The following is a 26092-nucleotide window of genomic DNA, read 5'->3' on the forward strand; positions in this document are numbered from 1 at the left end:
TAGACAGAAAGGCAGTTAGACAGGTAGATAGATAGGAAAGGCTTTGGGAAAAAAAAAAGGCATCGTGGTTAGAAGGATGAATTGGGGGAAAGAGCCTGCTTCTCTGGGTGTATTAATCTATGACTCTTATGGCCCTGCTATTGTTTACCACTTAAATTGCTGTTATTATTTAGAAAATTACAAGTCACAAAATTATAACAAAGGAGTAGTTCTTCAAAAGCTGGTGTTCAAGAAGGAATGTAATTTGCTGATGTTCACTTGGGTGCTGACAATAGTGTGTGGCAGAGACAGAGAGGAGAGGCTCCTTGCAACTCACACTCTGCCATTGCTGGTCCTGTTCATTCAAAGTTTTCCTTATTCTCTGCAGTTCTTCATATCGTAGAGATTTTGGAATTTTGCCTTCTTCAGCAGAAATATCATTGACCGATTTACTCCTGAAAGAAAATAATAGACTCAATAAGCCAGGAGGACCACAATGACACAATGAGCATTCATCATAAATCACTTCTCTGAGTACCACCTTAAACAGAGTAGTTCCTTTAGCTACAACTAAACATTTTCAATCAAGCATCAGACTTCTTATGATGCACTTCCTCAAAATATGCTAACAGAATGCTCCTAATCAAGTTAATAGCATTGCTCTGGAAAAGGCATAACTGCACACCATTAGTCAGCCTATTCACTTTGCATCTCATTCAGGAGATCCCCAATGTGATAATTACAGTTAATATTCAATGCCAACTTCATGGCATTTACAAAGCAACACAAATTACAACAGTCAATTTCATTCAAAAGGTTTGATGAGCAACGCCTTTTTCTATTGAAATTCGGCAGTTACATCAAATGCACAAACCAGGCAGATTAATAGGGCTTCCAATGAATATTCTGATTAAGTCCAACTGTTGGACTTGGCTCGATAGATTTACAGATTTGGAACTATTTAAAGATCCAAAACAACCCTGCACTCAAGTTTAATATATCGTGCATTCACTCAACAGGAATCTGGCACACTATTCTACACATATGGTTTAGTCATTTAAATCTACTCTGAAAACAACTGCATACCAAGTCAGCAGGAGCTTGGAGATGCAACTTGAGATAATCACCAAATGACATTTAACTCTTTCATCTGAAAATTCTCCTCTCCCACATTATAATAAATGGCTTAGTGCCTTGACTAAAAATCTTATTCCTTTGAAAATTGCATAGATTGGTGTAATTTTTAAAGAATAATCAATACTGAGAAATGTCTGGGAAAGAATAAAAATACAGTCCTGAAGGAAAGTAGCTTGGCACTTTTAATTTAAGGTGGAATGTCTTTGGAATGAAGTACAATTTGGAATATTTCCATATGCTTTAGAAGATGTGGCTGGTTAAAATGGTAGAAGAGAACTGGAGAGGAAGGAACACAAGATGGATGATAATGCAACATCAGATGACCTACTGCTGAACTTGTAAAGGATGCAAGTATAATTCATCTACTCACTCTCCTTAATTAAAAATGATAGATGTGAAATGTTCAATTTGAAAGATTAATAAGGCTTATTTTTCCATAGATGCTGCCTGACCATATTAAGTGCTTCCAAACATGCTAGCATAGTGGTTAGTACAACTCTTTAACAGTACAAGCGACCAGTGTTCTATTCCTGCTAATACCTGCAAAGAGTTTGTACATTTTTCCCATGACCATGTGGATTTCCTCCAGGTGCTCCAGTTTCCTCCCAGAGTCCAAAGATGTATCGGTTAGTGGGGTAATTGGTCATTGTAAATTGTCCCATGATTAGGCTAGGATTAAATCGGGGATTGCTGAGGTCGAAGGGCCGGAAAAGCCTATTCTGCGCTGTATGTCAATAAATTAAAATTGCCCTTTTAAATTTCAGATTTCCAGCATCTACAGTATTTGCTTTTCCAAAGACAAGGTGAGAACTTAAAGGCAAGCATTTGAAATTTCTTTTGTGCATGCTTTAAGTGTACAATGTGGTTTACAGGCATTTAAATTCTGCTTTTATTGAATACCATGGAAGGAACTTCATAAACAGATTTCAATCAAAATTAGGTTTTGCCATATCACATCCTTAATGTATACAATAAGGGAGGAAGTTTGACCTCACTATCTCACAAAAAAACAGGATAATGGAAGTCAGGCACACTGGTATTACCCCATGGGAAAACAATCTCATTTCCACTACGAAAAATCCAAACTTCAATCAAAACAATTGATAGAACAACTGTAGGTCAAGCTATCATGATCAGTTACGAACCATTTTGCTATGTGACTGCAAATGAATGTACAATTTTATTTGTTAGCAGCACAAAACATGCCATCAGCCAAAGTCAAATGAAGCTGCAAATAAAGCCAAACATTGCTTTGCACCTGTTCTGTTAAACCAACTGTAATAGGCAACTATTTTTGACCATCACCGCTTAGCATGCCAGCTGGGTTAACTGCATATCATATTCCGACAGCTGCAGCACTGATCTGGGGAGTTCTTCACTTTTGAACTGGTTTTACAAAACCTCTCAATTTTTTTTAAAACAATGAAGTGTACAGATAAGGCAACTGTGCTTTATTATTAAACTACATGACATAATTTTTAGCTGTGTTTTAGGAGAAGTGTTAGTTTAAATGCAATTAATCACAGAATCACACCTTACCTTATAAGGAAGGCACTGAAGTCTGCCTCATTCTGCCTCAATGAATATACATTTTTACATTTGCTGTACAGTTTATACAATAGCCGTGTTGAAAGTGGAGATACTGTGTGCTTTAGAGATAGCTCTCTATCCAAGTAGATATTTAGCACAACTTCAATATATACTCAAGATATATATGTACAAAATTATATATTTTGTATGGCAAAAGAGGAAACACTGATAAATTAAGCAAATTATATTGAAATCTAAAAAGATTAGAAACATGATTTGGATATTTTTTAAGGTTGTTTTGAATATTCGTCTTTTAAACATCTAGTGCTCCCATCATTACTTAGACTGGATCTAATCATTCATCTGCAAGACCAGACTGAAGTTAGATGCCTTTACTGCAAACATTAAGGACATCTTAATTTTTTCAAATTGGCTTAAGATCAAAGGTAAAGCTTCAAACACACACACACTGGATATCAATATCTCATCCTCTTCTCTGATAAAACGTTTATTTCCAGTCTTAAAGTCGGCATCAAACTATTGTGAAAGCAGCTATGATTTTAATCTAAACTTCTGCAACCTGCGCTGTCTTATTTTTTGTATTTGAAGTACAGGGTGACATTCATCGACTTAATTTCAAATCAAAGATGAGAATACAGTTGAGCTTTTAACATAGTTGATGTCATTAATTGTCAAGTAATGACAGGTAAACTACCCTGGCGTTAGGGGATTGCCCTACGTTATTGTGTATCATACAGGCAAAAGCAATTTCATTAACTGCATGCATTGAAATATTAAGTACACAATTAAAATAAAATCCCCAGATCAGAGATACTTACATTTATAACCATTTGTACATGTTCTCATTGGCTTTGTCTCGCAAGCAAGCTATCTGTCTTTTTGCACACAAGCAGAGCAACAGAAAGCATACATTGCATACTAGAGCTAAGTGCTTTAAGAGACAATTAAACTTACCCTGACTCATTACCAGCTGATTTTTGAAGAAGTCTAAAGAATTGAAGAAAATCAATAAAAGAAAACCATATAACTGCATTAACTTTGCAAAGTCGTCATAACGTAACTCCATCTGTACACCAGGCTGTGGATTTTTTTTTAGAATGAAAAGTTCATCAACTTTTACAGAAATAATCCAGCATTACTCCAGTTTGATAATTACTAACTTGGCTAAATTGGTCATCAGTAACAAACGCAATAATTGTTGCCTGAAAGAACGAACATTCAAATCTGCAAATTTGATCGTATTTTTCCCCAAAAGTAAAGTGCTTGAACTATTCCTTATCAAAGCATAGTACTCAGAAACACACTCTTAAAACTTATAAATATTACGACCTCTTCAAAAATGTTTAAAGTGGACATACTAAAAATACTAGTTTGATTGTTAATTAAAATCAAAAAGACAAGAAAAACTAAAGTCATATCCTTTTCCCCCACCCTTCCTCCCTTCCAAGGTACATTAAATTTGCATTTCAAAGCCACAGAGTGATTGCAAATCAAACATCATTACAAACAATGTTAACAAGTAGTGGGACAAATTAAATCAGACATGATAAATATCATTGTCTTCGATGAACAGGACTCCCGTCAAACAAATATTAATAAGCATACATAGTTTATAGTTTCATTTATTATCTTCCAAATACAATTTCTGTAGTAAATAAAGTCAGTGCCTTTTATAATGAACTGAACATTTGTGAACATATTAGGTGCTCAAAACTCATGCAATCCTTTTGCTAAAATAAATAAAATTTATATTGATGATTTAATAAGAAGCCAATGTCATGATACAACTTAAAATTAACTGAAAAACAATAGTGAATTTCAGAGATATAGTACGTAGCTACTGCATTAAACACGTGATCAAAGAGAAACAGTCCTCAAATATTAATTTAAACATTCATCATTTTCTATTACAAGGTCCCTTATAAATTAGCTTTTTGTCTGTTTAACAGTTTGATATTTGTTTTAGTTTACTTATCTTTAGATGGATGGACAAATTGATTAAATTACGGCTCTCTTCTCCAACATCATCAATAGAACCCAAGAGTGGATAATCCCAGGACCAGTTACCTAACCATCAAAGGATTATAAATCGAATATTCAAAGTATGTGCTTCAGGGGGCTTACACAAGTAGTAAAGTCAGCAGCTAAATCACACATCACATCAATCAAAACAGATTAAGATTAGTTTCGCAATTAAACACAAATTGATAATTTTCCTGAATATTGATGCAGGGAAAAGGATTAAAACTAAATGGAGCAGGATGAATTCAAAACCATTTCCAAGGATTACTGAGGTGTTACAAACCACTTGCCAATGAACATTCAGCCACTAACAAATCCTGAGCAACACTCAAACCTGCCTAGACTGTGAAAGGAGCTGTGACAATAAAACAAAAAGAACCATTTCCAAATGGAAACATTGCTCTTTGCAACATCGATAAGGTGTTGAAATGGATTCGGATCCTTCATGGTCAGAGATTTCACCTCGACCCACAAGTCATTATTCTGAATTCAATTTCAGAATGTGGACATCACTGGTATTAAGGTAAAACAGAACCAATCTTCTGGCCAATCTGAACTGCACATCTGGCTACATGTGGTCTCAATTCTTCCATTTCCTGCTCCTGTCCAAATGCCTCTTAAATGTTGTAATTATAACTACTCCCACAAATTCCCCAGGCAGTGTGTTCCAGGCATCTAGCACTCTCACCATGAGGCTTCACCTTCTTGTATATAACGATATCACCCCTCAGGAAAAATACCCAATCTACTCTTTCTATGCTTCGCATATTTTTTAAGCACATAATGTCCATCCCCAACTGCCCCCAAACTGAGGTGGTAATTATCTGTCAACCACACTGGTCGGCCTGGAGTGAAATGCAGGCCAGACCAGGTGAGCAACACCTACAAAATGCTGGAGGAATGCAGCAGGCCAGGCAGCATCTATGGGAAAAGAATAAAATGTCCACATTTTGGACTGAGACCCTTGAATTTTCTGCAGGGTGTTAGTGAATCAAACTGATTCTTACAATAAATTTACTGAGATTAACCTTTTGGAAGGAAAATCTAGATTTATGAAACTACTTGAATTTAAATTCCCCACCCATCAGGATGGAATTTTAGCTTGTCTCAAGATCAATAATCTAAAACTATGATCACTAGTTCAAAAATTTAGTCACCATGCTTCACATTCCTAACCTCCTTTCTTCTCTTTGTATCTGTATGTGGTATTTGTGATCTGCATGGAGGATGGAACTTAACTTTAAAGCTCAAAAGCCAAGCCTACTGCTCCTCAAAGTACTGGAACCTCTGGAAATACAAACAACCCTTTATTATGGCAGTTCCAAAATATATGTCAACACTAAAACTACCAACGCTGCATTTGAGGACATGTTGCAATCCAGTAACTAAACTGGTCATTTTCACAAACACTGGCAAACCTTCTCAGGTGTCAGTGATTTAGAGTTCCAGTCGATGGAATGTGAAACCACAATAACACATGTGGGTTCTCAAGATGCAAGAACCGGTGATGGAGTCAGGGATAATGTTAGGTGGGTTGTGCACCCGTTTAAATTTGACCCAATTATCTTAACATCCAAAGAAAATCAGAATATGGAAGGATGATATATTAACTCATGTACTAATATTCCTAAAATGTAACTGGTGTGCTTTGAGACTAGTCATAAAACATCCCCTCAACAGCTATCCAACAAGTACTCCTACTTGACATATTGGCTAAAATAGTTAAAACTTCTGCCCCATTCATTATTCTTCTTGACCAACTATTTCCATGTTAGATTTGGTAATCCAACAACATTCATTAAAATGGGTTTTTCCTGATCTACAATCAATTTAATTATCACCCCACACACTTACTGATGTACTTTGCTACCTTGTTATATCTCTATTGCGGCAGAGAGAGAGCGATCATAAAAACTGCGAACATGGAATCTGTTCGAATTGTTTTAACTGTAATTATTCCTTTTATTCTGCCTCCAAAATGACAGAGTGAAAAGGAATTGTCACAGTTAAACTGTATTCTCCTCAACCCCATGGAAAACTGTCAAAGAGAGTGATATACATTTATAAATGCAGCAGTTGAAAATCATGAGAGCGTCCAGCCATCAACAACTTTGCCATCTAAATGTTGAGATGTTACTTCTGGAACAACCAATGGAAGTTAAGAATTTGTTAAGGTGACTTCTCATGCCAATACATAATGCTACATACTAAAACAAACCCACAATACAGAAACCCCAAATGTCCACACTTCATGCATGACTTAATTATTGCAGGGACTTGCCCCATTTGCCTTAGAGGCAGGGATGACACGCACTCTTCCAACACGCCCTAACCTCTCAACCAGCTGACGCTTCTTGTATCTTAATCTGCTGGCCTCCCTTATTGTCTCCCACTTCTTTGCATCCTCCTCACTACAGGAGGCAGGAGCAAAGTTACAAGATTGCACTGTTTTATTAGCCTGGGACAGAGCCATTCTCCGAGAGAGCATGTCATCTTTTACTGGGCATGGCAATGCACCTCTGTCAGCTGTTGTTTCTTCCAGTCCTTCTGAGGCACGCTCTGGTGGACAAAGGAACTTTGAACGGAGAGACTCTGGCAAAGTTGACGGATCTGGGAAAGGAACGGGATTGTATATATCAGGTGCACCTGAAGGCAATAAAGGCTTGGTTTGAGAATCTCGCTCTTTCCTGATAATCACATCATCCTTTTCCGGATCGGGAATCACACTCTTGTCTCTTCTCTCTTGAGCAATAAGTCTTTCAACTGAGTCACTCAACCCAATGCTGCTTCGCTCCTGAGCCTGGAAAGACTTCAGGTCAGGAGTGGCACAGAAGGCACCAGTTTTACGACTGAACATGTCGTCATTTTTCAAATCTGGCTCCAGGTCCTCATCCGTTTCCACTGTAGCAGGGTTGGAGTGCTCAGCGATGTGGGGATTCCGATTCTGCATTAGAATTCTCGGGCCTGCAGCTGGATCGAGCTTTGGTTTGGAAACAGAGAAGTCTACCAATTCGGAATAATTAGGACTCGCGTGTAAAACTTGAAGAAGTGGAAACAGACTAGAGATTTAATTTATGGAGGAAAAAAATGAAAAAGAAAATATTTATTGGAAAATGACCAGAGAAACAAAAATTCAAATACCCACATCAAGCAAGACAGATGAACAAGTATGACAGGGAAAAGCACTGTAGCAAACATTTGCCAACTACTTGAGCAGGCGAGGCAAGTGACCTGTACCAACAATGCCTTCAGGACTAGCTGGACTACAGGTTATCATCACAGAATGGTGGTTCGAGTATATTAAACAATATATGCTACTGTGTTAGCTGAAGCTGGATTTTACAATTCACTAAAATCAGCAGCCATTTCAGTTGTCAATCACAAAAGGTATCCTCCTTCAAGGAATCATGATTTTTTATTAAATGTGGACTTGAAAACTTGTCATGCAAACTGAAATGTAATATATTGTAACCACAATGGCTGAAATCAAATCCCATCTTAAAATAAATCAATTTAACTGGCAATAATTATTTTGCATGCTTCTTTATTAAATTTCAGATTTGTTAAATTCATCTGACTTTAATGATTTTTTTTAAATGCACTGAATGTTACACACAGCACAAAGTGGTACAAAGCATTATGCTACTTCGTTAGTGAATTTCGTTAAAGGCATCAACCTTGGTTCAATTAAGTTGTGAGTGGGACCTTCTGCCAGTTCTTGGGATATCGCTGGTAGAGACTTTGCAGTTTGCGCAGTGAGCTGCCCTTCACGGTTACAGCAATTTTCAAAGGAGGTTGCATGATCCTGCTCAGTTCTAGTTTTGATAACAGAGCAGTGATTGGTATCGAACTCTAACTCCTCTGGAAACTCAGCTGGCTTCCTTCTGCATTTGGGAGATAGATCAGTACAACAGAAGCAATCAGAGGAAAGTCAAATCTTGGGAAACAATACAGAGGTTATCAGGAAGGTATAACACTTAAAAACAAAACAGAAATTAAGCTTGATTCTACACTTCAGCAAGCACTGCAGAAGTGTAACATTTGTGTATGTGTCAAGCAAAAAAACTTCAGTGGAATGTCATGTGTCTTTGTAAATTGTGAAGACCTCAGCAATTCAAACAGATCTCTTGCCCTACAGTTGAAAGAGCTGAACCACACATTTTCGAAGAATCTTAAAAAACAGAATTAAAAATTAACAGAAAAAGACTTAAGAAAAACAGTCAGTAACAACCCAAAAGAAAGAGCCCAATTTTAAGAAATTGACAAAAATACCACTTAATAAAGTATCATAAAAGAAAGAGAAAGTGTTAAATTTACATACTTCCTATCATGAGGAGGTATTTACAGCTAAAGAAGTTATTCTCAGTATTGCAAAACAGCTGATTTAGTCATAACTTGCACCCACAAACAATGAGCTGCATGGCCAGACCCACTTTAGTTGAGGGTTAGAGACAACCTGGAGTACTGTGGAAAACTTTCCTTCCCTTAGTGAAGCCATGCTGTGGACTATTTTGCTCTATATCCAACCACAAACTAACTGATCGCCATGTGTTGAACATTGGCCAGTTGAGGACAAACCTGATGTACTGAAGCTGCTTATACCATGGTCTTTTCTGAGACCCCAACTGTATGTGTTTCCAGTGTTCTGCTCCCTCAGGACTCCAATGCTTTGGTAGAAATCTATCATGCGTTACACCTGTCCCTCGTCCTACTGCAATCAGTTTACGAGCATACAGATCATCCTTTTCAATGTCTGGAGTGGCAACTGTTTCTTCCTCTGAAGAGGACTCATCTCCAAGTGATTGGGAAGTTGCAGTAGACCCTCCAGTCTGTAGCCTCTGGTTGCTGTCAGAAACATCCACTGTTAGTGTTCATCTGCCAGTATATACACACTGCAGACACACAATGCTTTCTTCCAGAATCTCAAGCGTTTAATGGAAAGGGACACACTAGTTAAAAGCCATCACCTCACCTCAACGGCACTTGACTAAATGCAGAGGCACATGCTGATCCAGCTGAAGGTGAAGGCTTATATTATGCAACACACAAGCAAATATAAATATTACAGGAACTAATGATTGAAAGCGCAAAATATTTTACCTATGAAATGCAAAAGATAATAATTGTTTTATAAAGATTATACAGCAGTTATTGAAGCTCGAAAAGCAGCAACTCATCACCAAACTGCAACCATTTCTGACCTGCTGCATTTGTCATCATCGTGCATTAAGTGTGTGACATGACTGGGCAAGGAAGCAGCTTGCTGGGTCTGCGGAGGTAGGTCTTTATCAAGCCCGCAAAGTTTATTCCTTGTAGAACTGATAGAGTAACCAAATTTCCGAAGCGCCAAGTCGTCCACCACAGGATCAGGCTCCCTTCCCTCGCTATCTGAACCAGAATCAGATGCAGGGCAAACGAGCCCTAAATCCCGAGGAGTTCCATTCTCACCTCTGGTGGAAGTGCCTTCTGAAGCTTTGCTACCAGCAACATTTTCTTCTTTTGTGATTGGTTCTTTTCTATTGAGGCTAATTAAGATAACTTGGATTGAAGAAGAATGCACTAACTAAATGTGATTTAAAAAAATGCACAACAGATAAATAGAAGTTCAGTACACTGCATCAATTCTACACTTTCTCCTGTCCATCTGTCCCTCACACAGTTTACCCGGTCTTATAAGTCAAAGATATAAATTCATCATGATATTTACATACAATGTCAGTGCAGACCCCAAGCTTGTCGATAGCCCCCTTACCAAACAGAGGGCCTAAGCCCCAGATGCACAGTCTCAGTGTAAAGTAGCATCTGTTTAGAATTGAGAGAAGCAGACATGTCTTGATCCAAAGGGCTATAAATCTTTGGAATCCTCTACCTCAGAGTTAAAGTTTGCTTACTTATTGGGTAAATATTCAAGGCAGACTTTGATGGATTTCCTGATCCTAAGAGGATACGTGGATCAGGCAGGAATGTGCTCATGGGAGCATTTTATCAGTCATGACCTCAGTGAACTCAAAGCAGGCTTAGGGGTTGTAGGATCTCCTCCTGTTTCTCATTTTCTTATCCCTGCACTTTCACAAATACAAAATACACAAAGGAAAATGACGTGGAAGAAACTAAAATCTTACATGAAGATGAAAGAATGGAGTATTTTGTAAAACAAACAAGTTACAGTTAGTGATGCAGTTCTAAACTTGTTTCGCATTTCGTGACACTTCTAAACTGAAAATTTGTAAGGGCACAAATAAACAAACTAGAAATTCAGCTTTCTTAAAACATATGCTAAATTATAGTCATTAGTAAATATCTGGGCAAGCTTAATTGACCTTATTTGTCCTGACTAGTCCAACATAAATGTGTTGTCAAAGCCTAGGTAGAGACTACTGATAACAGAGGCAAGAGTTATACAACACGCCAACATGCCTTCAGCACATCATGTTCATGTCAGCCATTGAAAATTTACCTCTATTTTCTGGCAACTGACCAGTAGCCTTCTTTGTCTTGGTGATTCAGGTGCTCACCTTAATACTTTTTGAATATTATGAGAATCTCTGTCTCTACTATCGCTATGCAAAATGTAGTTCAGCTCCCAACCCCCTCCTTGATGAAAACAATTCTCCCTCAATGCCCTCTGAACATTCTGCTTACCTTAAACCAGGGATTCCTAACCCTTTTTTTTTCAAATGCCATGTGCCCCAGGTTGGGAACCCCTGCCTTAAATCTATGCCCCATATACATTCCTACTATGTGGAAATAGTGTTCTTAAACTATCTACCCTAACTATACCCCTTATAATTTTGTATACCATGATCAGCTTCTCCACTCCAGGGAAAAGCAATCCAATTTTATTCACTCGTGCTTCAACCTAGGCAGCATTCTGGTGGGGCTCCACAGGACCCCTCAGTATGGTAATCACATCCTGCCTACAGTACGACAACCAGAATTACACAAAGTACTCATTTACTGTGGCCTACAGTTGCACCACAACTTCCCTTATCCTACTTTGTATGCCCTTGTTAACAAAGACAAATATCCCAAATGCCATTTGTACTCTGTTTCACAGATCCTTGGACTTGTACACCAACATCCCTCTGATCCTCAATACTTCTTCAGCCCTTTCAACGTGTATTGTGGTGACTTTTTTTTTTATTCCTCCCCCCACACCACCAAGTTCATCTTCTCACGCTTATTCAGGATTACGTTCCATCTCCTGTTGCTCTTCTTTTCCTACCATCACATCCACATAGTCAAGTAGTCAATTTTTGTGTTATCAGTGAACTTACAATTCACACCTCCTACATTCACATCCAAATCATCAATACATGTAACAAACAGTAAGGCTCTCAGTTCTATCCCTTTGGTACACCCTAATCCCAGCAATAAGTGCTGGGATATTTACTGTATCTTTGCATTTATACAGTAACCACATTGGCCAAGTTTTTCCACAACTAACAAGACAAATATGCAGTATATATAATTGCCCAACAAGGTATTAAGGTTAAAAGTCAAATGAGATGGTTTTCTTTATAGTAAATAACAAAAGAACGAACTGTATAGTGAACAATCACAAATATGGTGGGGGGCCCACAATAAGGAAAACAACCAATTTATTTGATCTACCAGTAAGGCAGTGGTGCACTCCATAAATTGTGATGGTCCCATGTTTAGCAGGGCATTGACTTTTAGAAATGCTGTTGACTATAGTACAAAATACAAGGTTTTAAAGCTACGTACCTTGTTAAAGATCCTTCAGGCTCAGTAAACATCGGGCTTGCCCAACTTCGTCTATTCTCCTCATTTCTTTCTGCGCGCTTTTTCCTCAATGGAGCTGGCACATAGGTTGCAGGCTTGCTTTTAGTCGGCAGGAACTGGTTGAAGGGAACAACAGGCTTGAACTCAGAGGTGGAGACCCTACGAAGCATCATGTCGTCCTTTGGACCTTCCATTGCCTTGCTGCTCAGATTGTCTGGCTCAATATCACTCCCACCACCTAAAATCACGAAAGGAAGACTTGTTTCCATTATAGGATACCAGTTTCACAGGCCAAGCTATTATTCCCATTGTATCCGAGACAGCCTTTAAGCTGAGTGGTGGATCAGGCCAAGTTACAGCCAACCACATTGCTGGTGTCACAAATAGGCAAGACTAAAGTTAGGACTTCCTGAAGAACCACCAGCACAAGAAATAAACTTCTACAGTCTATGGTAAACGTCTATGGTCACTGTTACTATGTTTTAATCCAAAATAATTAACCAAAATTTAACTTTAAAGTTGTTCTAATGAAGTTTGAACTCATTCCTGTATAACATTAACGTTAACCTTTGGATTATTAATGCAGCTCACTAGTGTCCCTCTAGTTTAGAATATTGTACAATGTTGATTCTTAACAAATATTTCACCTAACCATTCAAACTTCACCAGCTCTGATGTAGTAATCCACTTCTGAAAGGCACAGAGTAATTACAGTCTCCATGAGGGTTTTAACGGAACGCTCCCTCCAGAAGTTCACACCACGATGTTAAAATCAAAGCAATTTTTTGAAAATCTGTTAACGTATGTTGAAATCTGTTAACAGCATTGTGAAAGTCTACATAGGGTATGAATTATATTCACCCACATGATGAATGCTTTCTGCTCCTCTAATCAGTCAGACCATTTCATAAAAAATTATTGAAATATAACGTTATTCCAATCTCACTAAGCAAGCTTGCCCTGGAGTTTCAGTCCACACCGTGCTTAAGGTCTACACAGACAGGTCATTCATGGTGAAGGTGAGGCTAAGGAGGCCAGAGAAATCTGAAAAGATAAAATGGTGGAGGGCATGCAAGGTGTCCAGGTTGTACTTGGGAAAGGACTGGACAAAGGAACAAAGGAGAGATAGTCAAGGCATGAAGAGAGAAGTTCAATGGAGCAGTGGCTGAAGACTATACATTGACACAAATTTTGTATTCTTACTACTAATCTTCAGTCAGGAGGGAGTAATGGTCGCCCAGTTTACAATCTACTTCCCAAACACAGCTGGCACTCAATGTTGACAGCAAAGCATCCTTGCCTTACCTTCACTGCTCCCCTTTAGAGTTATGTCTGAAGAAAGGCTTGCGAATGACTTCGACCCAAAGGAGTCCAAGCTATCGAATGAGTCGTCTCTTCTGTGCGTGAACTGCGGCGAAGCTGGCTCGGGGCGCTCTGCACACCAGATATCACAGTACCCGCTGTCTCTTCCGCTTCGGTTCAGACTACCTGAGTCTGTAAGTGCCTGGAGAGGAAAATAAAAATCAGCTGTTGCTGTCAACAAATGCAAGATATTATTCATGGTAAATCTGTCCACCAGACCCAAGGAGCAAAAACTAATTTGAATCAGAAATGACTGAAAGTTTATTACAAGGGGAGGTCATTCTGCCCATTGAACCAATTCCTGCTTCTGGCTTAGCTATCACATCAGATTCGCTTCCATGCCCTTTCCACACAAATTCCCTTTCAGGAACCTACCCATTTCCCTCTTGAATGCATTAATTGATTTCTACCAGGAGATGTGAATTTTGATTCTAATTATCCTCTACATTAAAAAAAGATGTCATTCCTCAAATTCCCCCTCAGACTCAAAATGTTAATTCTACACCCAGGATCATTGAACTAGTAATGCAAACAGGTTCACTCCATCTACCCCAACTAAGCAATCATAGCCAAGTTCAAGTTTATTGTCATCTGAGTGTGCGTATACACAACCAAGCAAAACAACATTCTCCTGGACCACCATTCACCCACAAACATATCACATAAAGCAGACAAATCAAAATATTACCACAAATAATTTCATAAAGTACAATTTGAAATGCATGCAGTGCGCAGCAGAGATAAGCAGTAAACAGCCTGCTGCCATAGTGATGAGACCTTGGTGCTGGCAGGATATTTATTCGTCTCTCAGCCCGAGGGAAGAAGTTGTTACCCGGAGTGCCCTAGCCCTGATGCCTCTGTACCCCCTTCCTGATAATAGTGAGTCAAAGAGATTGTGGGATGGGGATAGGGATCCTCAACAACACTTTGGGTCCTTCATCTGCAATGCTCCTGCTCCTGTACCCTCTGCTAGATTTCCTCTCAACTGTTGCTCCAAGGAGAATCTCCACAGCTTCTGCTGTCTATCCTGGCAAATGAAAGCCCTCATCCTGGAACCATTATGGTAAATCTCCCAATCATCCACAGGACTTCCACCTTCTATTCACATAACACTGGCCGGGTGACAATTGTTGGTATTGGCTTATTATTGTTTCTCTGCCAAGATACAGTGAAAAGCTTGTCTTGCATAATGTTCAGACAGATCAAAATATGACATGATGCCCTGAGGCAGAAAAAGGTAAAACAATAACAATGTAGAATAAAGTATTACAGCGAGAGTGCAGTGCAGGTAAACAATAAGGTGGACGATCATAACGAGGTACATTGTGAGGTCAGAAGTCCACTTTAACATTCAAGTCATCCGCTTAAGAGTCTGGTAACAGAAGGACAGAAACTGCCCTTGAGCCTGGTGACACGAGATCTCATTATTGGAGTTAAAATGTGGCACAAGCCCTTTTCAACCCTCTCCATTCTTCCTATATGGTAGTTACTTTCTTGGGTTGGTTACACCTCTCCAGAGATTCTTAAACTAGCCACTGGGTGGCACACAGGAGCAGTTTTGTCGAACTAACAAAAACGTGTGCAGCTGTGGACATTGCACTTGGAGGCAGCAAAATCAAGTTTCAATCTAAACCAGCCCAAAAGGCAAGAAAGAATGAATTACAGCCAATAAAATAAATAGTGACCATTCTGTGTTTTCAAATCTCTCCTGAATGAATGTAGCTACAATAGAAAAATAAACTCTATTAAGATTTACTGAGAAGTGCAGAAAATTGCTTCTAGCATGCAGCAAAATAAAGTTGTTTAAGATGCAACAATAGATGACTGAAAGAGGTACCTCAGGAAAATCTATAACTTCTTGGCATTGGTCTTCAAAGCCCTGGAAGATGGACGTTGGCTTTAATCATTTTACAGAACAAATTCGTAACGACATTGATGGGGAGAATTGGAAGAATGGCTCAGCAAAATTGGCAGAGGGGCAAAGGTTACTTCCTAGTTAATTCATCTTAAAGGCGTGTTAGCCCTTCAAGATTCCCTCCTACTTTAAGCATAACCACATGTGACAATACCACCACATGTAGTTCAATAGTATCAAAAAGTTTCACACTTCAAATGTTTGTCACAACAAAACACACATTTTGATTGAAAATAATCTTTAAAACACTTGTTAATGAGAAACTGAAATCCATAGGAGGTATTCATAGGGTGAATCACAGGAAATGATTCCTCACAACAGGGGTGCCTAAAACAAGAAAGCATCAACTTAGGTTAAGAGGCAAGAGATTTAGAGGAAGATTCCCCCCCTCACACACACAGGGGTTTAGAAGATGGAATACATTGGCGGGGGGGAGGGGGGGAAAAGGAGAGTGGAGGCAGGTACTCTCACAACGTAATTACCTAGACAAGCAATGAATTGCCAAGGTCCAAAAGTCTGCAGACCAATGATGCCAAATGGGGTGAGTACAGTGGAGTAGTTGATAATTGGTATAGACATGGTGTGTGAGGGGTCCGTTTCGGTGGTATTGCTCAATGATTCTGTGATCAACACAGTTGAATGGATGCATTCTTCTTTCTAGCCCTAATCCTTCTCAATAAAGACTGCAAACTGAATCTGGCTAATACAGATCTTTGCTAGTGACCTGGTCAATGTGTGGAAATTGACTCAAATTGCTGCTCTCTATCCAATTTTTCCCCATATCTCACACAGGTCTGTGAGACTTAAATGTTCCCGGTAATTTGAAGTCTATCTCAATGTTCACAGACAATTGTAACTCACCTTGATCAGTGTTTGTCCTAACAGCCCCTCAAACGCATTCAGGTCAAGGTATGGTCCATTATAATGAGGGTCAGACTGTGCTCTTCTCCCAAGCCAATATATCGTAATCAAAACCTGCAAGGTTGTCATTATCCGTGTAAGTGGTTTTTCAGAAAATAAATACTTAAGAAACATCGTTCAAGTAAACTAACAGATCATTAAGTTCACATTATATCAATGCAATGCACTAAATTCTACTACTAAGAAAGGTCTTTTAACAATCGACAGCTTCCATAGCTGGAGACATCTGTTTTCAAGGGCACACATCTGAGCTTCAAAAGGTGGTTGGAACTCTCACCCAGCCTCATTCATTTCTGTGTGCTCCACTCCATCAACCCCGTTCAAGCCATCTCCTGTCAGGTCTCTCTCACTCCTCATTCCAAATGCATAGCTTACTTCACAACACCCTTCTGCCGCTCTGGAATGCCACAGACCAGAGAAAGAGAAGGGAACAAAAACTGTGGAAGCAAATAAAAAAGCTGCACATGCTCCAATTGATCCCATTCCTCATTCTCCTCCTCTTCATCGACACGTCATGTCAGTCTGTTGAACCATGCTCTTGGCCCTATCTGTTAACTCAATACACCTGTCCATTTTATCTTTCCTCATGAGGCAGTGGTTTGCTAGACCATGAGTGCAAGCACCTGCCATCTAATCTGTCTGGCCATTCACTACAATGAATGGCTTAGCTGTCTCTGGTCTGTGTGGTTCAATTTAATCTACATAAGGTTCCTCTTAATAAATAGCTGGAGCAACACACAAGTGCTTTAGGACCTCAGTAAATCAGACAGCATCTACAGAGTGAAATGAAAAGTCACTGTTTTGGTCAAGACCCTTCAAAAGGATGAAGAATGAGGTCTCTGCCTGAAATTTCAACTTTATTTCCCTCCGTAGAATCTCCCTGACCTACTGAGTTCCTCCACTTTGTGTGCGCTCTGCTCAAGAGTTCCAACATCTGTAGAATCTCTTGTGCCTCAGTCAATAGCTGGAAGTTGCCTCTCCAAATCTCAGCATCTTTCACCTCCATGACCAACTGGGTAATCCAATGATTTGGCCTCCATGTCTGGACTTTGATTCCTTGGAAAATTCTTTGCAAACCTCCCTTTCACTCACAGCCTTTGAGGGTTAATATTTATTATTTATCCAAAGCTCAAGTTCAAAGTAAGTTTTATTATCAAGGTACATATATGTCACCATATACATAGAAATTTACAGCACATCATAGGCCGTTTGACCCACAATGATGTGCCAACTACGCAACTTCTAGAAACTGCCTAGAAATACCCTACCACATAGTCCTCGATTTTTCTTAGTTCCATGTACCTATCTAAGAACCACTTAAAAGACTCTATTGTATCCGCCTCCACCACTGTCTCTGGTTGTGCATTCTATATACCCACCACTCTGCGTGAAAAACTTACCCCTGACATTCCCCTGTACCTACTTCCAAGCACCTTAAAACTATGCCCTATCGTGTTAGCCATTTCAGCCCTGTAAAAACCCTCTGGCTATCCACACGATCGATGCCTCTCATCATTTTATACACCTCTATCAGGTCACTTCTCATCCGCTGTTGCTTCAAGACCAAGTTCACTTAACCTATTCTCATAAGGCATGCTCTCCAATCCAGGCAACATCCTTATAAATCTCATCTGCACTTTTTCTATAGTATCCACATCCTTCCCGTAGTGAGGTGATCAGCACAATACTCCAAGTGAGGGCTAACTAACATCTTGTATAACTGTAGCATTACCTCACAGTTCTTGAGCACAATCCTACAGCTGATGAATGCCAACACATCATATACCTTAACAACACTGCCAACCTGCGCAGCAGCTTTGAGTGCCCTATGGGCATGGACCCCTAGTGTCTGATCTTCGACACTGCCAAGAGTTTTACCATTAATACTATATTCTGTCTTCAAATTTGACCTACCCAAATAAACCACTTCACACTTATCTGGGTCGTACTCAATCCGCCACTTCTTAGCCCAGTCCTGCACCCTGTTGATACCACGCTGTAACCTCTGACAGCCTTCCAGGTTATCCATAACACCACCACCTCTCGTGTCATCAGCAAACTTACTAACCTACCCTTCTACTTCCTCAGCCAGGTCATTTATAAAAATCACAAAGAGGAAGGATCCCAGAACAGTTCCCTGAGGAACACCACTGGTCACCAACCTCCATGCAGAATATGACCCATCTACAACACTCTTTGCCTTCTGTGGGCAAGCCAATTCTGGATCCACAAAGCAATGTCTCCTTGAATCCCACGCCTCCTTACTTTCTGAATGAGCCTTGTATGGGGAACCTCATCAAATGCCTTACTGAAATCCAGAAACACTACATCCACTGTTCTACCTCAATGCGTTTTGTTACATCCTCGAAGAATTCAGTCAGGCTCGTAAGGCACAACCTGCCCTTAACCAAGCCATGCTGATTATCCCAAATCAGATTGTCTCGCCAAATGCTCATAAATCCTGCTGCTCAGGACTTTTCCACAACTTGCCCACCACTGTAGCAAGACTCACACTTTCTACAACCCTGAGAATCATGTTCCTGTAGGCATATTCAGCAATTTATAGAATAGTAACTATAACAGGATCAATGAAAGATCAACCAGAGTGCAGACGACAACAAGCTGCAAATGTAAATATAAACAAATAGCAGTAAAATAACAAGAACATGAGAAATCAAGAAAAAGAGTCATTAAAGTGAGGTCATTAGTTGTTGGAACATCTCAATGGATGGGCAAGTGAATGTAGTTATCCCCTTTTGTTCAAGAGCCTGATATCATATACTTAGATTTCCAGAAGGCATTCGATAACGTGCCACACAAGAGACTTATAAATAAGATAAGAATGCCTGGAGTCAGAGGAAGTGTACTGGTAGGGATAGTGGATTGGTTAACCGACAGAAGGCAGAGAGTTGGTATAAATGGCTGGAAATAGGTTACATCCCGACACGTGGGACAGAAGCATGGTCGTATTGTTCATTCCAGGAACCAGCTGCTTGCGCTAATGCCGGCCAGTTTAGCGAGCAGAGCGGAGGACACCCCTGCTGAAATCTGGAGGAAAACACACAGAGGGGGACCACAAAGTCGAGGAAAGAGGACCGGGTCGAGACAACAGAGACTTATGGAGATGAGGAGTTCGGTGGGAAATAAAATGGACGAGTTCACTGCACTAGCCAGGCGTCAGAGAACATTTCAGGAGTGCAGTGTTATGTGTTTCTCTGGGACAGGGCTGCACGAGGATATACCCGATCCAAACTTCTCCATGGACGGCTTCCAGACCGCTCCGGCTGACCGGAAGTGCATTGAGAGCAGTAAGCGTAAAGGAGTTGGGTGCTTACTGTACTGGCTAACAACAGATGGTGCAATCCGGGTCATATTACGATCGAGGAACGTGTTCATAGATCGGATATTGAACTTTTTACTGTTGGACTTCGGCCACATTCCACCGAGGTACAACACTGGGCGGCACGGGAGATCGTTCCTGGCCTGTGGCCATCGAACTTGCAGCTCCTCCCGTGGAGGTCAGACACCCTGAGCCAATAGACTGGTCCTGGATTTATTTTCCATCTGGCATAGTTGGCATTTTGTTGTTTGATTGTTTGTGGTTTTTGTATTGCTATATTTATGCTCTATTCTTGGTTGGTGCGGCTGTAACAAAACCCAATTTCCCTCGGGATCTATCTATCTCTCCGGTTGGCAGTCAGTGGTGAGTGGGGTGCTGCAGGGGTCGGTGCTGGGCCCGCAGCTGTTTACCATTTACATTGATGATTTGGAAGAGGGCACTGAGTGTAGCGTAGCAAAATTTGCTGATGACACAAAACTGAGTGGAAAAGCAAATTGTACAGAGGATGTGGAGAGTCTGCAGAGGGATATAGATAGGTTAAGTGAGTGGGTCAAGGTCTGGCAGATGGAATACAATGTTGGTAAATGCAAGATCATCCACTTTGGAAGGAATAATAGAAGAGCAGATTATTACTTAAATGGTGAAATATTGCAGCATGCTGTTGTGCAGAGGGACTTGGGAGTACCTGTTCATGTATCGCAAAAAGTTGTCTTGCAGGTACAACAGGTTATTAAGAAGGCAAATGGAATGATGGCCTTCATTGCTAAAGGGATTGAATTCAAGAGCAGGGAGGTCATGCTGCAACTATACAGGGTACTGGTGAGGCCGCACTTGGAGTACTGTGTGTAGTTTTGGTCTCCATACTTGAGAAAGGATGTATTGGCTTTGGAGGCAGTGCAGAGGTAGTTCACCAGGTTGATTCCAAGGATGAAGGGGTTAACCTATGAAGAGAGATTGAGTCGCCTGGGACTACACTCTCTGGAATTCAGAAGAATGAGAGGGGATCTTATAGAAACATACAAAATTTTGAAAGGGATAGATAAGATAGTAGGAAAGTTGTTTCCATTGGTAGGTGAGACTCGAACTAGGGGACATTGCCTCAAGATTCAGGGGAGAAGATTTAGGACAGATGAGGAGAAACTGTTCCCCCCCCAGAGAGTGGTGAATCTGTGGAATTTTCTGCCCAGGGAAGCAGCTGAGGCTTCCTCACTAAATACATTTAAGAAACAGTTCGATAGGGTTTTACATAGTAAGGGAATTAAGGGTTATGGGGAAAAGGCAGGTAGATGGAGCTGAGTTTACGGACAGATCAGCCATGATCTTATTGAATGGCGGGGCAGGCTCAATGGGCCGGATGGCCTACTCCTGCTCCTATTTCTTATGTTTTATGTTGTGGGGCAGTTAATGCATCTTCACCTCAGGGCCCATTCAACATATGAAGCCACTCAATGAATGCTTGGTGCAAATAGCTTTGGGGATGATGTACAGAACCTGCATCAAGTTGTCAACTTCCATTTCATTAAGAGGTTCTTCAATGTTGAAAAAGATAAAAAAAAACACATGCATGCTTCAGTTCTCTTCCAAGGCAGCCAGGGATGGAAAACTTCCAGCAAAAGCACAGGGTCCTCCTCCAGTAATTATTATGTGCATTCTGCAAATACGCAGATATGTTAAAGTGTGTATGCAATGTGCTCATTCAAAAGTTGATCCAAATAACGATGTCAAATATAATAATCAGTGTTACAATGGCTTCACTCTCCCTGATTAGAAACATGTCTGCACAATAATCTACGCATAGGGAGTGCCAATGTCAGACACACATCTTTCAGATGCAAAATCGAGGCCCCGTAAGTTAAGAACATGAGATGTAGGGGCAGAATTAGGCCATTCAGACCATTGAAACTGTTCTGCCATTCAACCATGGCTGCTTCTTTTTTTTTTAAAACCAACTCCATAATCTTGCCTCTCCCTGCAGCCCTTAATCCCTTTACCAATCAATATCTTAACAATCTCTGCCTTAGGTATACCCATGACCAGTCCTTTATGGAAACAAGCTCCACAAATTCACCACCCCCTAGGTGAAGATGTTCCTTCTAATCTCAGCTCTAAAGGGGTGTTCTCTTATTCTGAGGCTATGCCCTCAGATTCTAGAATTTCCTGCTCATGTAATCGTCCTCACCACATCCATATTATCCTGGCCTTTCAATATTCAGTAAGTTTCAATTAGATTCCACTACACCTGCTCCTCATATTCTTCTGAAGTCTTTTTTTTTAAAGTTTTCCAGCATCTACAGTTTCTGCTTTCTTTTCAATATGCTTTAGTGAACATGATGACCATATGTGCATTGCCCGGGGTATCTGAAAGAATTCCCTGCTTCTCTTCATCGTGCCACTGCATCAATATTGTCACTGCTATCCCATCATTTCTCAGCTCCCTACACTGCAAGGAATTAACTGATGAATGACAGAAATGGTATTTTTAATGCAACAGAAAAGTCTTTCAGATTAGCATACAACGACCAAAACCAGAATTAGCTTAACACCAGCTTTGGATTTGAGGCAGGTGTACAGGAAACAATATTTTGATAGTTATTATTTATTGAGATACAGCATGGAATAGGCCTTCTAGCTATGCCACCCAGCAATCACCTGAGTTAATCCTAGCCTAATCAAGTTCCACAAATTCACCACCCTGTGGCTGAAGATATTCCTCCTAATCTCTGCTTTAAAGGAGCATATTTTTATTGAGGCCGTGCCCTCTGATCTTAGACGTTCTTGCTAAGGTGAACACTCTCACCATATCCACTTTATCCTGGCCTTTCAAACCCCTAATTTAATCCTAGCCACAACCTACAATTACCAATTAACCTTCTAACTGGTATCTCATTGGACTGTGGGAGGAAACCAGAGCACCAGGAGGAAACCCACGTGGTCACTGGCAGAACGTACAAACTCCCTATAGGCAGCAGTGGGAATTGAAGCATATTCACTGGATACTGTAAAGCACTGTGCTAACCACAATGCTACCGTGCCAACTTTGGTTTTTAGACAGGTGTAAAGGAAACAATATTTTGACATCATTACACATTCACACTGGTCTCACTGGTAATGCTGGAAACCAATCCAATCAGCCAATGGTGCAGCAGGGGAAAGATGATTATCGTAGTACAATAAAACTGATTTTCTAGTCAATGGAGTAAGCTTCCAAACATCATATAAAAGTCACGAGCAACAACTCTGTGTTCATGCAGTAGCTTCACGTGTTAAAATGTCCCAAAATATTTTGGATCAGTGATATGAAGCAAAATATGACAACTTATTAGAAATGGCATCAAGAAACTTGTCAAGGAGGTAGATTATCACAACCATCTTAAATTCTGAGCGCTTTGGAGAAATCAAGTCTCACAGCAGCAAAAACCAGAGATAAGGGTCACAGCAAAATGTACTAAGAGAGAAAAAACCCTACTGACTTAGTTCAAAATTAGTGCATTTCTAAGAGTTGATACAACTATCATTAAACATAAATATCATTAAGGCTATCAAGATGTTAATAGAAACTTAATTCAGCTGTTTCTAAAGGAACAAACTAACATTTGGTGAGAATGAAAACACAGCACTTTCTCAGTAAATAAAATATTGTATAGGTATCCAATAAAGAAGATAGTCCAAGAAATCAAAGTCACTCAGTATTCAGAACTTGATAATATCCAGATGAAGTGAAGGCTAATTTGCATTCAGCAGCTGCTTTATATAATGATCTGCTTTGGAAGTGACAAGCCACTGAATATTGTAAATTTATTGTAGGTTGCTCTCATTAGACACCCAACTTAAAAAACCAATTCAGGACCAAGGATATGGCCACGCAAGCAGCAATAATTTAGGTCCGTATCAAAGGTCTGTGCATCAGATTAACAACAGCACTGAACTCAAAGCAATTTTGTCTTAATGCACAAAGAGAGATTGATGATTCTACTTTAAAAAGGTGGTTTATTGTTGTTCTGAAATTAAAAACAAAACCGTGAAAATATAAGATTAAATACCTGAGCTACTGATAAACAGCAGATCACTTACATTTTTTAGTCTCCTTTCGGTTTCTTCACGCCTGTGGAAATTAAAATAATCTAATTAGGATAATTTACCTCAGCTGTTCTAGTTTAAGATGCCTTACAGTTAAAAATATATTCCACCCTTTATTTCTGAAGTCACCTATTGGTTCATTCAGAAAGAGACAACAGGGCTCTCTTAACAGCCATAACAAAAGGTCAGTTATATGTAGTGCAAGTGTTTTCAAGGCAGCACTACAATCATTTACCAGAGAGAAACAGTGGTTTAAAAAATAAGTTGATACAACTCAGTCCAAAGTCAAATGAAAGTCTACACTATCATCCTGAGCGAAGCATGTAATCACGTGTTAAAACAAATGCATTTCAGTCATTTGCTGAGAATTAGTGATGACTGCCTTATGGGATGGTGGAGGCAGATATTTTCAAGATACTTTAACTGTGCTTAGACGAGCACATGAAACACCACGACATAGAAGGATGTGGGCAGTGCTGGAAATAGGGATTACTACAGATCAGTAGCCAATGGCGGGAAAAAAAGGTGGGTAGAAGGTTTTGTTTCTACAGCAAATGACTCCATTGCATAACAGACAATTGCAATGCTTTTACAACCAAGAACATGATCAAGTTTCAATTGTAGTCCAAAGTAGAAATATTCTGACACTTGAATGCACCTCTTCTATTTCTGTTAATTAGCTGGCAATTAGCTTGTTATTAGCACATGTACCAAGATACAGTGAAAAGCATTTGTTTACATGCCATACCATACCTGACAAAGTACAAAAGGAAAAGCATTAACAGAATGCAGAATATAGTGTTACAGTTACAGAGGAAGTGCAGAGCACGTAGACTAAGCAAGGTGAAAGGACAAGATAGACAGATGAAGAGTTCATCTTCAGTGTACAAGAGGTCTATTCAAGGGTCTTGTAACAGTGTCCTTCAGCCCAATGGTCTGCGTTCTCATGCTTTTGTATCTTCAGCCCAATGGAAGAGGGGTACAAGAGAAACTGAGGTGGGAGGGAACCTCGATTATGTTGACCGTTTATCCCGAGGCAACTGGAAGTATAGACAGAGTCAATTGGGGGGGGGGTGAAGAGAAACTGGGCTATGTTCACAGCTCTCTGCAATTTCTTGCTGCCTTGTGCAGAGCAGTTGCCACACCAAGCTGTGATGCATCCTATGGTGCTTCTGTAAAAAGAGCAAATTAGTGAGGGCCGTTGGAGATATGCTGGATTTCCTTGGTCTTCAGAATTAGGATAATTTCTACTCAAAATCCATCTTCTGTACCAAACATGAAAATATCCAAACTCACAAATGCATTCATTGGGAAAATTGGGAAACCTAATCTGAGCCCCAGGATACATCCTATTTTTAAAATCCATCTTGACCCCAATGCACATGGGTGGCACCTGTCAGGCTCAGTTTGGATAGCCAGGTTCAACACCCAAGGGTACGACACATCCTAAATTAAAGCTGAGGAAAACGTCCACAGCTCTTACAATAAAGAGCCATGGAAATCTAAGGCTAAACATCCAGGCCTCCCAACTGTCAGGAACCCCTTTTATTTTCAAGAGCATCAACACAGAGAGTCACACACACACACACACACACACACACACACACACACACACACAATGGTGAGCGAGCATGTGCTGATTCTGAAGTCGGGGAACTCGAGTAAGCAACGCTGCAGATTATAACAGCGAAACAGCGAGCTGTTGGCCTCCCCTCTCGCTGTGGGAGGAGCAATATCTCTCTCCCCCTTGTTCGTGGGAGAGAGGGCTTGTTGAGATGTTGAAGTGTTAGGATGGACAGTAGATTTTGATGGATGAGATCATGGTCTCTGGGGGCTTGCTATTGTGTGGTGGGGGGGATGATGCTTTTGCTGAAATAAGAGGGGGAGGGCTGATGATTTTGCTACTGCTTGTGTGTGGGGGGGGGAGGGGGCTTTGGGGTTCCAATATTTTACAGTCATTTTTTTTCCTTGGGATTTTTTTTCTCTCATGTTTCGTGGATGTCTGCAAAGGATAAGGATTCAGGTTGTATACTGTATACACT

General features: G+C 40.1%; 1 protein-coding gene across 9 annotated transcripts in view; it reads right to left on the minus strand.

Moving 5' to 3' along the window:
* LOC140198002 (LIM domain only protein 7-like) overlaps positions 1 to 26092 on the minus strand; it is a 229220-nt gene that overhangs the window by 61924 nt on the left and 141204 nt on the right. For 5 of the 9 annotated variants that reach the window (XM_072258777.1, XM_072258775.1, XM_072258781.1 and 2 more), the window contains exons 6-12: positions 24045 to 24075; positions 16574 to 16687; positions 15635 to 15676; positions 13741 to 13939; positions 12418 to 12673; positions 3622 to 3654; positions 317 to 434 (exon numbers count right to left, since the gene is read on the minus strand). In XM_072258777.1, the coding sequence (XP_072114878.1) occupies positions 317 to 434; positions 3622 to 3654; positions 12418 to 12673; positions 13741 to 13939; positions 15635 to 15676; positions 16574 to 16687; positions 24045 to 24075 (793 nt within the window). Of the gene's footprint in view, positions 1 to 316; positions 435 to 3621; positions 3655 to 7022; positions 7749 to 8366; positions 8574 to 9267; positions 9535 to 9890; positions 10215 to 12417; positions 12674 to 13740; positions 13940 to 15634; positions 15677 to 16573; positions 16688 to 24044; positions 24076 to 26092 lie in introns of all 9 variants that reach the window. The other 4 variants (XM_072258782.1, XM_072258779.1, XM_072258778.1 and 1 more) reach the window with 4 other exon arrangements.

Source organism: Mobula birostris, chromosome 5 (assembly GCF_030028105.1).
Source record: "Mobula birostris isolate sMobBir1 chromosome 5, sMobBir1.hap1, whole genome shotgun sequence".
NCBI lineage: Eukaryota > Metazoa > Chordata > Chondrichthyes > Myliobatiformes > Myliobatidae > Mobula > Mobula birostris.